This window comes from Lissotriton helveticus, chromosome 6 (assembly GCF_964261635.1).
Source record: "Lissotriton helveticus chromosome 6, aLisHel1.1, whole genome shotgun sequence".
Taxonomy (NCBI): domain Eukaryota; kingdom Metazoa; phylum Chordata; class Amphibia; order Caudata; family Salamandridae; genus Lissotriton; species Lissotriton helveticus.
This window is the reverse complement of record NC_136067.1, coordinates 1,557,430,989-1,557,446,901: the sequence shown is the minus strand read 5'-3', so window position 1 is coordinate 1,557,446,901 and position 15,913 is coordinate 1,557,430,989. Positions and strand designations below refer to the sequence as shown.

Genomic DNA, 15,913 nt, shown 5'->3' with positions numbered 1-15,913 from the left:
CAGGCGTCGGTGATCGAGAGACTTCGACTTCAGGAGACACCTCCTTCTCTGGTGAGACCGGCTTTGAATGAGAAGGATCGACCTCACTACTGCGACGTCGAGGAGAAGACGACTTCGGCGCCGGTTCCTTATCAGAGTGACGCCTTGAAGAGGGCTTCTTTCTCTAATGTCTCTTCGACTTCGAATGTCCCGACGTCGACTTCGAGCCCGACCTGGACTCGGAACGAGATCTCGACCTCGACCTTCTTTTACTCGCCTTCTTACTCTTCTTCATTTTAGCAATAAATAACTTTGCTTCCCTTTCCTTTAATGCCTTTGAGGTCATCGTCCTACAACATGCACATCCATCGACGTCGTGATCGGAAGACAAGCACCATACGCAGTCCTCGTGTGGATCAGTGATGGACATCTGGTTCCCACACTCTCTGCAGGGCTTGAAACCAGATCTTCTCCCAGACATCTTCGAAAGGAAACGAGAAGAACAGACAAGAACAACTATAATAACAATGTAACTACGGAGAGTCCCAAGAAATCGTTGGCGTCGACGGCGCGGAAAAAAGGGAACTGACGTCATCACGCCGACGAGGCTCTATTATGGATCCTGTGACGTCAGCGGGGTCGCGAGCGGAGTCGTACCCTCTGTGACGTCGTCCATGACCTCGCCGGCGTGGAAAGCTACAAAAGTTTGCGATTGGCTGCTGCGCAGGGGATATTCACAAGGTGAGGAATCCACTGGCAGATGTATCTATCAGAACAACATCTTAGAAGAAGCGCAAGATGGGTTTAGACCCAAGATTAGCACTCTGGAACAGGCCCTCCACTTCAAGGTGATAACGTGGAATTATCTCACCTTGAAGCGGGACCATCTATACGTCGCCTTCATAGATTTGAGGGCGGCATTCGACCTGGTCCCAAAGGAAACTATATGGGAAGTATTTAATGGATATGGTATCCCTCCAGACAAACAAACAAAAAATAATGGCAATGACCCTTAAATAATTGTATGCTAGGTTAGAGTCCCCACTTTGGATCCTGGTGCACCATGTTCATCTTTATTCTCAAATATTGTCATTTTCTCTTCTCATTCTACTGACCTTTTCTGTTGCAAACAAGTAGAACCTCCAAGGCGTTCCTGTTCTGCGCTTCATCTCTGCTCCCAAGAGGAACAATGCCCGAATAATGCAGTTGCACCATGTATATACAGTATGATTTTTCTTCACTTTTATTGTAAATCTTTTTGAACTGTGTGTACCACTGCCATTCTGAACTTCAACCTACATAACTGTTTCTAACTTGGGAGTCTGTTGGCTGTTAAAGACAGAATAATTTAACTGAACTGTCATCTCTGTTCCATAACAGATGTTCCACATTCATGGACGTGCTGAATGTTATGTTTGTCTCTCTAAAGTTTTAACTATTCACAGGGGCGGCTCCTCCATGTGGGCGGGGAGCGTCGTGCCACCGCTTTCTCGCAGTGTGAGAAGCAGAAACATAAAATGTTATTATAAATACCATTTTATGTTTCTGCTTCTTTCACTGGGAGAAAGCAGAAAGGTTTGGTTGGGGGTGGGCGGTCCTGCTGGAGGGCAGGGGAGGAGTGGCTTGCCCACTCTCAGGGTCGACCAAACTAGTCATACACACTCTGCATTTTCTCCATGTAGGCTGCTTGCAGCCTACATGGGGAAAATGGCCTCCCCATAGAAGCCTGTGTGGTCGGTGTCCCAGCCAATCACAATGCTGCCATTGCAGCTTTGTGATTGACTTAGGGGAGGGGAGGGAGGCTGCCTACGACTGCTTCCTGTTGCAGAGAGGACGACGCAGACCGACGACGTAGGACAGGGTCGGCGAAGGTAAGTTCTTTTTTTTTATATTAAACCACCTGACCCCCACCCCCGCACGACCCCCACCCGCGAGTCATGCCGGCTGCGACTGACTAATCATCCCTAGTAATCCAATCATCGAATCCCTAAGCCCCTTCAAAGATCTCACGCTTAGGGGGGCCAAATGTGGTGCAAGCATTGTTAAACTGTTACAGTAGGAAGTTACAAAAAATTGATAGTTTGCAACATCATTCCCTTTATCTAAGTCACAAAGGGACAAGATAGTGCAGAAAATAATGATAACAATGGCAGTCCACGGATAGCAGTGTGCATTGTTTCTACCACAATCTACGTCCTACGGAGGATCAATCTACCGGATGATCTGAAACAAAGCTCTTTCTGTGACTTGAGTGTTCATTACACTTACTTTAGTAAATGATTCCCCTAGACACTGTGTTGTTTGATGTATGCTGATCTTGGATTTTCCACTCACTTGTCTTTTTTCTTTTTGTTTCATGCTGCAGAATGAGAATCTATCTACGCTGATTCGCCTGCTCCATTCAGAATAAGAAGAACCTTTAATATCCTGTGCCTTCTTCCCTGTTTGGGCTTTTTAGAGCCAAAAGGAGTTGGTCCCTTTGGAAAAACCCTTGCATCAACAGCCTTAGGAGAGATGGCTGACCTGACAATACATTTCTGCTAGGGTAAGAACCAGAAAGAGGGAGTGGTTGAGTTTAGGGATGGCCAGGACTATGCATAATATAAACACACCTCCTGTGTTCCATTGGTTTTTGTAAGTAGGTTACACCCTAGTGGTGAGTGTTGACTAGGTGCGAAGAATGGAGCACTATACAGATATTACTACGGACTAGGGTGGGTGCTCTCAGGTGACATCAAGTCAAGAGGGGGAGGGGAAGGGGCAATGGTAATGCATCATCAGTTTTCTAACAGTGATTGCAGGAGGGCAACATGCGATGTGGTAGCCCAAAACTAGAGAGACAATGAAGAGGCTGGACAATTTCTTTATGATGGCCCTGGTTCGGGGCTCTGCGTCTACTTGGACGGTAGGTAGAGCATCCTTGTTTCTGAATGTTACACTAAAAAGTACAACTAAAACATGACAAATAATAACCATGATAATAATAGTAATTATAAATAACCTATAAATAGGAAAACATAGTGTTTATTTTTGTTAAAATAAACCCTCCCGCACCATCCGCAACAGGCCACCCCCTCCCTAAATCCCTCAAAACCCTACAAAACGAAAGTATTTTAAATCTAATCTATTCTACACCATCGCAACTGTTCCCACCCACAACATGCCCACCCATCTGCAACCGACATCCTTCCAAACGGCCCAATCTTTCTTTAATTAACCTCAGGCCCAATTCAGTTCTTGAACGCTTTTGATGCACTTTTGAAGGAGGGCTTCCATGGTTGAGGGGAGAGTGGTGGTGGCTGCTGTGTGGGACGAGGATCCACTTGACCGCCTGTGGATGTTATAGGGCCTTGTCCTCGATTCTACCGGCTGGTCACTGGTCGAAGGGACTGCCGCTGGCTCCTCCTCCACTATAACTAACCTGTAATACACCACCACAAATGCCTCCATTTTTTTTTTTTTTTTTTTTTTTTTATAGATGCAGCACCGTAGTTATTTCCTGCAAGCACCTGTCTTCCTTGGTAATATCGGTGGAGCTCAAAACTGGGTTCCGCTGGGAACATCAGATCTTGTGAGGAAAAAAGAAAATAACAAATTGTACCACCCATTGTAAACACATTTGACCAGTCATTTAAGCACATTGTTGTGCTGGTTCTCTAGGGCCACTGGAATACTTTATGTGATTCTATGTCCCTGTGACTTTTACAACATTCACATATTTACTATTTGCTGCACTTTCCTGTAGTTACTCAACCACAAGCACCAGCATAGTTAAAAATATTTTTTTCCCAAAGGGAAGGAAGTAAGAAAAATAGGAAAGGTTAAATAAATGATTTCATGGGGTAACACCTTATTTCACTCAACACTCAAGTAAAGTGTGCTTTTTTAAATAAAATAATCACTAGACTGCAAAGTTATATATGTTGCCATTGAAAACATTGGTGCTTTAAATTTATTCTGCACAATTAACTTTATTAGATCATGCAACATTAACACAGCTAACTTGGAGGGACAGAATGATTTTTTGGACAACTACTAACACATAACATTTTTCCCAGCGGGCCTACTCTTTCTGCACTCCCAAGTCCTGTCCCAAAGTCTCACCGCCTGCACCACACTCTCAGTCCTACTTCATTACCAGTACAACAAATATATAGGCCAGGGTGGCTTAAGTAAAGTTTCTGTTGTGCTATGGACAGGTTGTATGGTTACTGGAAGGCAGAAGACATGCTAGTGTAAGAGATGACATACGAGGGGGAAACTTAGGACGAAGTTGAGAGAGGATTTGGGGGAAATGACAGGAAATGGACAACATGGGCAGTGATAGGTATGGTATGGGTGGGCACTGGGAAAGGAAAACATGAACATATCGCTTCTTTTTCCTTCATTTAAATGGCGAAGGGGAGAGGCAGAATCACAGGAAGGTGGAGAACTTTGGGGATTGGGCTTAGGAAGGAGCCAGGAAGGAAAGGAATACTTAAAATGCAATGCAGCAGTTGTTGTTCAGAAGGAAGCAGAACTCTGACTTACCACTCATCCCAGCAGCCACTTGCTCCTCCTCCTCTTCCTCACAATCTCCATCATGGCTCTAATCTTCAGTATCTGCCTAAGCAGCTTCTACAAAACAAGGCACGTATTTATGAAAGTCACCAGCGATTGTGATGTAAAGAAGTGCTGGAGAACTGAGAGATACACATACAACAGATTGCAGGGTTTTTCAGAAGCACAACAAAAATACCTTACTATTCTGAATTTATTGCTAGCCAAAGAGTCACTTTGAAAGGTGTACTTCGATAGTTTAAAAATAAAATACTCAGAAATTGAAAGCTATAAAGTTCTTTTTTAATGGAGAACGGCTAGGAAAGGATCAGGAAAATAATGATTAAAGGAAGGAGAAGGGTATGGAGAGGGGAAAAGTAAAAGAAGGGAAAGGTTGATGTTTGCAACATTAAAAAAGGTGGGGAGAAGGGAAAAACAAAGACAACAGGAGGAAGCAGGCTGTGGAACCAGAAAGGAATATAAACAGCAAACACATGGCAGTGTGCAGGTTATACGAACACTACCTAAAATAAAAGTAAAGTTACCAAAGGGACAACAATAGGAAAATACAGACTGACAGAGGGCCACACTGTATTACTATAGGTGAGATTTGTATTTGAAATCTAATAAAAGTAAATAAATAATTGTACATGATTTACGGGCACCAGAGGGAATGCTTTCTGGAGCAGTGGAGGCGACAGAGGATGCTGGCTTCCCAAATCATTGTACCTTTTCTTTGGTGTTCCTGAAAGGAGGACAGATAAAGAAGATACTGATTATTAGTAGAGGTATCTACAATAATAATAAAGCACATGTAATAAGAATTTTCAGGTTAGCTCACTTTTTAACCTCCATCTGAAAGCAGCTCCTTGTCGTACACATTAGTTACAACTGCAAATGATAATGCTCCTCCACTACCTTCATACATTTCGGATATTATCTGCAATTAAAGTCACCTATATTTGGTTGCACCCCAGGTTTATTTATTTATTTATAAGTTTTATATAGCGCTAGCTAGACCCGGGGGTGGCGGAGCGCTTCACATACACAGTTGCAGGTTGAAAGAGACTGTGCAGCGACAAGAGAGTCCTCGAGGAGTCACACACAATTGAGAGCTGCCTTCTGTCTGCCCTGCTTCCTGCTCATCAACCGAAGCCTAACCAAACCTAGCTCTAATGCTGACATCCTAGGAGACCTCCACTCAATGTGAATTTGTGGGCGAGTTTTGCTCAATCCCAGTACCCTACACTTGACGTCCATTCCAAGTCCTCCTGACACCCTTCCTGGCATTACACACTAGTCTCAGTCTGGACCAAGCACCCCTACGTGCAAACTAAGTCAAAAGAAAACATAGTGTATTATATACCTTGATTCGTGTGTGTATGCTAACGTATGTACACATTTTCATATAACCAACATTATTTAAACATTAAATGGTTTTTTTTTTCGACGGGTCTAAACCTTACTTAAATTTTAATTAATTTTCTATATATGCAAATGTATGCATTTTTACATATGTGAATGCATATGTGTATACTATTGAGAAACAATCCCAGATAACTAAAACACGTAAGCATTCCTGTATGCTCTAATGAACATTCATATTTAAATAAAGCACTATATCCTGTGTGCATATCTTGGACTTTAGTATTGTCACAAAGTTCATAGCTTGCAGCTGTGCACACGTGCACCCGCCCTCGTATTGTATAATACATATATATATATATACACATATATAAATATAAATAAATAAAACCTCGCCTGCAAAATAATAAATATAAAATAAAAAAACTTGAAGCATCACATACCTGTCTCCAACACCTCGACACTAAGCAGGTACTGCTCCTTGTCCACGATGTCAGCCTACCCTGCCGGTGTGTGCAGGAGACCACGGTGTGGCGGCCCATGCCGTTCCCGAGCACAGGGTCTGATCCACCAAACTGTGCCCCTTGCTGGGCATGTTGCTTGCTGCCAACATACAGGGAGGTGGCGCTTGCATAAAACACCTCCAAAAAAATGTTGCACGCAGTGGTCACCGTGAGCAGACTTCGGGGGGTTACAGCCGCTACCTCCTCTTTGGCACACTGCTTATCATAGTTAGGGGGAGTTCCAACAAAAAGCAAAACAAAGAGAGGAAAAAATGAAAAAGACAAGCACAGTGGCGTGAAAATAAAATAAAAAGGTAAAAGAAACTCGAGAAAATTAGTGAGATATACAGAAATGGGATGGATGCAGCTGGATGGGCTAGGGAACACAGATAAGAAGCAGCAGACTAGATTCAGAGTGCCACCTCATAACCAAAAAGGCGACACATGTGTATCATGTGATATTGCATTTTTTTTGTGCAAAATACGTCTTCACGGCCTTTTTGTTGTAAGCGAGGCAAGGAGAGGCATTTTGTGCAATTTTTGCAAATTTTGCATAATGGAGCAGACAGTAATTACAGGAATTTTACAAACAACTGTTCACAAGTTAGATCTGAGAAGGATCCAGTCTGGAAGTAAAAAAGCACACTGGGACTTTTTATTAAGATGGTCAGGCAAACCGTTAAGAATTAAATTTATACAATTATATTTTCTTCATTAATACAATGAACAAGCCACACTAAGCAAAATAAAGGAAAGAATGGAGGGCTGGTCTCCCAAATTCACCACGTGGTGGGGTAGGGTGGAGACGATCAAAATGATGCTCACACCGATGGTGAACTACATGCTGAACATGCTACCACTGATAAACACAGAAGACTTCCACAAGAGGCTAGACAAAATGCTGAATACCTTCCTGTGGAGGGGGAAGAAGCCCAGAATAAGCCTAAAAAAGCTCAGACTGACTAAGGACCTAGGAGGCCTGAATATAACGAACTTCAGAACTTTCCAAAAAGCGTGCATAGCAAGACAGGGTCTACACTGGCTTACCCCGCATGCAGAATATACCCCAGCGTGGCTAACACTGGAGCGAGGCCTGCTGAAAGGGATGGAACCCATCGCCCTACTAACAGCCACACGACACCCAGCAATCAAAGAAAACCCCATCCTAAGCAGCACAAACACAGCGCTACTAAGTATTGACAAACTAATGGGAACAAGCATAAAGAGAATTCAGCTAGAATCAATATGGCATAACCCCACGATAAAATACAGGGACAAGACTCTGAACATGCACTCATGGTACAAGCATGGCATCACAACAGCCAGAGACCTACTGAAACAGGGCACAAACATTACCTTCAACACACTCAAGGAGGAACACGACCTAGAGAGCGTAGAACTGTACAACTTCCTGAAGATTAAGGTAGCAATAAGGAAGGCAAACCTGAATGGACTAACACCGTCGATCATACAATACGCCGCCAACCTTAACAAACTGGGGCACCAGGTCGCATACCTATACAAAGCACTATGCCCTAAGTCCACCAAACTTAACGACAAGGTAAACAGCTACTGGGAGACACTAAGGGAGAGCGCGCTGAGCGAGAAGGAGAGGGCAGAGCTGTGGAGATCAACATCCAGGAAAAAGGTCACCGCTACTTTAAACCAGACCAAATTCTGGCTCATACATAAGGCATACTGGACCCCTGCCCGCTTGGCATCCATGGGTATCCGCGACAGCGATTCCTGCTAGAATTGCAACAAAGAAAAGGGGGACCTCGCACACCTACTCTTCCACTGCTCAAAAGTCAGAATTTTCTGGAACACAATAGAATCACTAATAAATGAGATCACAGGGACCAACCTGCAGCTTGACTTCCACAGCCTAGCACTAGGTTTCGCATCTCCCACAGTAGCAACCAAGGAAATCCGGGATCTCATCGATCTCCTGCTGACAGCAGCAGTCAAAACGGTCCTGTACAACTGGAAGGACACAGGGAAAGCCACGCCTAAGGCATGGCTCAACTGGGTCACTTTCCTGAGGGGGGCGGACACCATCACAGCGAAATATTCACCCAAAACACACAGGCAGTCAGGTATGTGGGAGGCCCTGGACAACTACCGCGCGTCGCACAAACCACCATAGGCAGCAGAGTCAGTCACCGACCAGCAACAGCCAAGCAGTAAACCCCCGGATAGTGCACACTCCAGGAACGCGTACTGCTCCTCTTCCCTCTCTCCTTTCTCTATCTCTTCAGCGAGCGGCCGGGGCACGTGACCAAGAAGGACAACCAACGCTACATGAGGATGGAGGACTAACCGCCTTGCCGCCAAGACTGAAAATCGGACTTACCACAATAAGACTGAAAGCTGGACCTTGAACGACTGAATCAGCCCGCTCCCCCCCGCTTTCTCTTTTCTTTTTCTTTCTCTTTCCTCTTCTTCTTTCCTTTTCCACCCCTGTATATGTAATGATCCATGTATATATATATTTTTTCTACAATAAAAAATTACAGGAAAAAAAAAAAAAAAGAAATGAGTCCCATGATCAAACCTCTCGGGATCTCTCTAGACTGCGTTGGGCACCTGTCGCTCCCTGTATCGCCAACATTAGCAGTCGCCAGTGAATACTGGACCAAATTGGAGAGTGACCGTGACCGTCAGCGGGACTGTGACCATCCCAGCTAGCAGATGTACCAGAAGGGAGGAGAAACCCTAAACCTGTAATTGGAAACGTGAAAGGTAAGTGCGGCTGGTGAGGTCACGGAGATCAGAGGTAAATGAGGACTATTAAAACATTTTTTTCTTTAAACTGTTCACAAGGCTTTAGGTTATGCAACGGTGGTATTCCCCATCTGCGCAACGTCTGAGCCCGTGGATGGGAGTCAATTTAAATAGATGACCAGGGCTTTAACACTTTCGGTGCTCATGACGAGCTCAGCTCGTCATGAGGCACAGTGGCGCTGTGCTCATGACGAGCTGTGCTCGTCATAACCGCTGCGTAACGCCCACACAGGAATCATTCCCCTCCTGTGCGGGGCGTTCCATTGAGTGGGCGGAGTCGTGACGAGCTCAGCTCGTCATGAGCACAGCGCCACCGTGCTCCTTGACGAGCCGAGCTTGTCACAAGCACTGCGGCGCTGCGCGCGGCCCCACACCGCGGGGGAATTAGCCCCGCGGCGAAGCGGTTAAGTGGGCTAGGTACCAATGGGTCTGAGCACCAGCAGTTTTTTAAAGGGGGCTCGAAACGGGTCTCTATCGGGCTCTGTTTTGTGCCCTGGCACAGGCGGTCCATTTTTTTCGGAGTGAAGTGACAGCAGGAACATCGATGTGCGCTGCTCACACTGCTCACTTCTCACGAGTGTGCGCTGCTCTATTCTCATTAGTGGAGAAGTTACGGCATGACATCATGCCAGTTGAGCGTTGTAGGTAAAGGAAAATCCTTTGAAGAGAGTCATATTTTTTCTCTGTCTTTCCCTTCTCTTTTTGAAACTCAGTAGCGGCAACATTGTCGTGGTGTCACCAGGGCTCTAAGTAGAAGCTTTTTCAATATTATATACAAGCCATAGTTGCTGCCTATTTATCTTATGCAACTAACAACCATTGACAAAGCCAATAGTCCTGACTTGTTGTAGGTAAGATGGTATTTGTTGTATCATATATCTGGATCAGGCGCACAACGCCCATTGGGCTCAACGGGCTTCAGCCCCCCCCACCCACCCCCACCTTGTGACACAACCCAGGCTAAGATAGCTTCCCGGGCTGACACGCAGACAGTTTTTGAGCAGCCAGCCACACCAGAATCTTCACAGGTCTTTAAAAGACCATTCACTTGTTACTGTAGCTTTCTTAGAGCCCCTGCATCTCCACTCTACCTACGAAATTTTTATCAGCCCCACCCGAAATTTGTCTCTGATCTGGATGCAATGACAGAATAAACAGCAAGTGGGGCGGCACACTATGGTAACGGAGGACAGAATTTTAGCTATGGTGTTTTTAAGCCACGCCCTTAATTACATTGGTCACGCCCCTCTTGGAGACCCGCCAGTTTTTTCATCCCACTTAAAGCCCTGTAGATGACATGTAAAGGATTACAATCATTGAAAAATATCTCTACATGATAATGGACTGGCCTCTCCGTTTAATAGAGGGGTTTCTTTTATTCAATATAAGGGAAGAAAGATGTCATCTTCCAGTGACGAAAATTCATACTCTGCCCTGCCTTCACCATGAGCCCACACGATCAATGCTCCTCTATAGCCACAGTAGAATTCCACAACATTAGAACTTAAATACCAGTAGCCTGTTGGTCATCTATCTTTGAAGATCTATTTTTTTATTCAATATAAATTAGTAAGTGAACAGTTCCGTAAAGCAAGTGTATATATGTGCACTGGCTAAGGAGAGCAACAGGACAGCTTCCAGAAAAAACAGCTTAGGCAATTGCCTGGGCAGAGTCCTGTTACCTGCTCTCATCAAACATAGTCTGCTAACTCTTAAACCAATCACTACAGATGCAATGTTTGTTTCCAAAAGCAAGTATAGCGCCCTAATAAATGGGAAAATGACTCTAAAATCCCATGTACATCACTGCAAGCTTAAACATTCTCTCAAAAAGAAATGTTCAAATTCTAGCCAATGACTGCAATGCTATTAAATACTTACAAGATAAATACACTGCAACTGAAATGGAGTTATAACTGAATTTACATTTATGTGAATCAATTTAGAATACTTGTGGATGCTAAATTGCCATGCAAGTACAATATGGTTCCTAAAACAAATTTTTCTTGCCCACTAAGCAGATTACCGGTTTACAGCTTACCTGGACCCAAATCAATTATGCAAATCACGATATAACTCTTTCCTAGATGAGAAGATGGTGTATGAAATCAACTTAGAAGGTTGCACTTTTTAATGACACATAGTTTAAGCTATTATAAATGTTATTAACACTGGTATACAACATTGCATTTAAATTGACAATACTATAACCCAATATCCCTTGGTAAAATTATTTCCTGCAATGTTCAATGGTTAAAAAACATAAACATATAATTAGCTAGCAGGATAAACAGAGAAACCATGCTGCCCATTTACCTTGAAGGTGACAGGGAACATCATAATCAATTTCCTCATGTCTTGATGGGCTAAGAAATAGAGTGCCATCTACTAATGGAAACTGCTCAAACACTGGGAGCACACGGTGGCACAGGGCACAGTTCACTACATTCCTGTGGCTAGCGCTAAGTGCTGAAAGAATAAATTTTCGGAGGTCTTCTCCCTGTCCTAATTGGGCATCATCTTCCATACGAACATGGAAAGTGTTCAGCTTATGCCGCGGTATATGGGCAAGAAGCTCGGAAAGGTCGAGTCTCCTCAGAAACTGGACTGGGGCAGCCAAGTGTCCCGACCGATGCCCTTGGACACCAGAGGCCGCATAATCATAATGGGCATTCCTGAGCATCCCAGAGGGAACCATGTTCTTCTTGTGAGGTTCCAAGTGAATGGCATTCTTTAAAAACTCTCCCAAGTAGCGTGAACTGCGGGGACCACTAAAATGAGATGGTGAAAGGATTGAGTAACCAGACGGAGGAGACTGTCCGGGAGAACCACAAGGAGAGCGTAGACCATAACAACCACTAGCTGTACCCTTTTCTTGAGAGTTCTGCCTATCCACTGAATGCTTTCGTTGGGGATCATAACTCAAACTCTTCTGAGGTTTGTTTGTAGCACGACACTTTTTAGCATCATCCAGGGACTCCGAAACAGATCTACCAGGGGTTCTCTCAGTAGGAACTTTCTTCTTCTTCTCTTCATGCATCCGCTTCACTTGGTACCAGTCGGTATCCTTTTTCAAATGACCTTGCCCACATCTGCAAGAACAGAAACGGAAAGCAAGATCATATCCCTTCTTCGTCCACATATTTTGGCGACATTGCTTTTCGTTCCAACTCCTAGCTCGGCCAATGCAGTTAAACTGTACGAGGATGCTGCTCTCCCATTCGTAGAAGCACTGAAGGTGCATCCAGGTGCTGTAGGGACAGTGTTCGTTGTTGCATACTACTTTCTGGTAATCATCCTTCTCCAAATCAACAGACCTTCCAAAGCTGCAGATCAATGGGGTAGCACATGGTACTTCTGCAGGAGAAAAGAAAAAAAAAAGATTTTACAATGGGTTTTCGGGCAATGAATTCACTCCAAGTAGAGACATTCTAGATCAGCATCTCTGTTAAAAAATCTGATTGCCTGAAATATTCTTGAAATCTTATTCAGGATCCTTAAGAATGATCCAACCTGTCATTTTAAACACACGTATTACTTTTAAACAAATCAGGATTTTTGTGCCTGCTACTGTCTCAACCACAAACAAGCCGCTCCGACTCAACCCCCTAATCTGTTAACCCACAAAAAGCAGCGTATGCTTTTCTCTTTTTAACACAACAACTTTCAAGAATCAAGTCTACTTTCTCCCATAACCCATTTCCCCTTATTCAAAAGCATCTATTACCCTGCCGTTCTACTCTCCCTCTTTCACCCCATTCGAGATCAGACGAACCAACTCATACACCCCTTGTGTAAATTCTTTACAAGCACTTGGTTTTAAAGAGCCATCTGCTGAACCTGCCAAAATCTCATTTTGCTTATGAAATTCCAGGTTCTTTATGCCGTACAACTACCAGGCCTTCACTACATTTCAAATGTGTTACTGAAACATGGATAGATCCGAAAGACTCCGTCACACCAGCTGCCCATCACAAAGATCTTGCCATGTTCTATCAACACCACAATGCTGTTACAAGGGTGTGGGGGCGTGTAAATAGCCCCACCCGCCCCCCAGAAATAAAAGAATTCTATGCTGATGGCACTAGGGAAGATGACAACTACCAGACCGTTCGTCAAAGCTGATTGCTGTAGGTAATTAGACTGCACCTCCAGGATGGCTGTAGGGTAGCTATTTGCACTTAATCATGTAGTTCATTCATTCATTTGAACAATCTAACTACCCGCTCAAACTTTACTCAATCTCTGACAGCTCACTTATAAGCATTCACTCTCTCCCCACTCATTTTCACCGCAAACTACTTTATTTTATACTCATTCCCAATGCACTCTCAAATACATCACCAAGTATTAAGTCCTCCATAACAGACCACACCATCGTACACATCAAATTCTGCAGCCCCACCCTCCAAAAACCTACCATACAAACCTTACAACCAAAAGGGAGTACAATAACTTGGAACTTCCACTTCACTCAAATCCTTCAATGACACCTGAAGGACAGTCTTTAATAGACATTATTCAATATACATATTCACCACAACCACTTTACCCTCTCAACCTCAGATCTCTCCCTCTGTTAGATCCTTGAAGACAAGTTAAGTTTTTCTGTCGCAAGTAATGCAACTCACAGGTCACATGCAAACACATACAGACAACAAAATAGCCTTGCACAATCTCTTTTCTGCACTACAAAGTGCTGAATCTTCCTACTTTCAAGCTATACTAACCTCCCTCTGAATGATACACAGTGACTCACTTGCATAACAACGGCCTACTCTCCCTACGACACCTCTCACTCACTCAGTCCCGCCTATACAATGCAGGCTTTGCTGCACATTCAGCCTCTAAATTCATTAACATTTGAACTCCTCAATCCCCACCCAGCAGTCATACTATCTATCTCTCACACCCTTTAAGATTAATAATGTAACCACCCTATTCCTGGCAACTCCTACTGAACAGGCTTGTAAACCCACTCCTCTTGTTCACCAGCTCTCCCTTTCAGCCCCTGAAATATCAAAAGACTAGCACCATCATCAAGCAACCCATCTCAACTTCCCTCTTTAATTATTATCTCAGTTCTGGCTGGTACTTACACTCAAAGCTAGCTTCAACTTAACTATTGCCCTAGCCTTACTCAAGTAACCTACTGCTGATCCATCCAAGCCTGCCAACTATCTTCTGGAGTCAAAGCACTCGTTTTCTAACTATCTTACCGCATGTCTTACTTCCCATTACCTAATAATCTTTTAGAATATAGCTTCATAACTCTACACTTTATGGAAAACTGCATTTTCTCACATGTACAGCTTGATCACATCCCATCTGCGTACCATAAAAAAACAAAAATCCATACTAATACTCTTTGATTTTTGAGCCGGTACTCCAAATATATTACTCTCATTACTACACTTTAGCCTTAAGTCATCTGGTTCTCCTCTTACCTCCCAACCAATCCTTTACTGTCTCAGGTATTCATCAGATTGTAGGCCTACTCCCTTGCCACTTAGTGTTACAAAAGGTTCTGCTCTGAGTCTTGCACGTTTCTCTCTTTACGCTATATCCCTACCATACATCCTATTGACATTAGGATTATATTATCTATATGCTGATGACATGCAAACTTTAATCTCCCTAGCAATAAGCACTTCTGTACTCCCATTCAATTTCCCAAATGACTCACAGCTATTTAGCACTAGGTGACTATAATTTCTTTACACTGAACTTCTTTAAAAACATAAATTGAATCCTATTAGTTCCCTTGTGGGCCTACACCATCGTCAAAACCAGCTGCATCATTTACATAGCAATCATGAGCAGCACCCCTGTCCTTCTCAGCACATAGCACACCCACAACCAGAACACCATCAGACTGCAAACTAAGAAGTGTAAAGAAGAAAAAACAAGACAGCAGCTCTTTTTGTTCTATATACCAAGGACAGTGAGAAGAGCTCTGTATCCAAGACCTTCCCGAGACAGCTCTAATTGAGGACAGATTTGAAGACTCACCTCTTTAAAGAGCACTTCATCACAATGCGTTAACTGTCCATAACCCAGCTTCCTCTCCTATTACCAACTGCCTTTATGCTCAGCTTAGGCCATGCTAAAGTATACAAACAAGTATACAAAAAAGTGATGGGTGGAATGCTTAAATTAATCTCATCCACTCGTAATAACTTAGGGCTGCATTCTAGTCCATCGTTATTTTGCACACCATGCCATCTCAGTTTGTACTCCGCCATATGCGAAGGACTCTTGGCCCTGCTCCAAAGGGAACAGTCCATCCTGTACTGTCTTACTGTGTCACTGGAGCCAAGCTATACCTGGCTGAGGAGCCCTAACTAGGGTGAAACTAGTCCTGGGCTGCTTGTGTTCCAGTGCAGGTAGGGCCTGGCTTGGCAGTTTGGGCTGGACCAAACCTACTGTAGCAGGGTCAAGACCAATTTGCATATAGCTGTGTCCAAACTGAGGTCACATGGTGGGCAAAATAATGATGGACTGAGATCGGCCCGAGAAATTACCAGGGCTGAGATTAATTCAAGCATTCCATCCATCATATTTTTGTATACTTTAGTGTGTCTTAGACCATCCACGTTGCTCCACTGCCTTTAGGCTAGGTTTACGCCTCAGAAATATCTGATACATACATACATACATATCTACTTTCCTGCTGAGTGAGAACTCACATTGCTCATAGTTGCTAAAGTCTGTATTTTGAGACACTGGAGATCCAGTGATGC

At 43.8% G+C, this 15,913-nt stretch overlaps 1 protein-coding gene across 2 annotated transcripts in view; it reads right to left on the bottom strand.

Annotated features, from left to right (window-relative positions):
• Positions 1-15,913, bottom strand: part of HECA (hdc homolog, cell cycle regulator) — a 264,151-nt gene that overhangs the window by 99,462 nt on the left and 148,776 nt on the right. For both annotated transcript variants that reach the window (XM_078649371.1, XM_078649372.1), the window contains exon 2: positions 11,487-12,527. In XM_078649371.1, the coding sequence (XP_078505497.1) occupies positions 11,487-12,527 (1,041 nt within the window). The remainder of the gene's footprint in view (positions 1-11,486; positions 12,528-15,913) is intronic.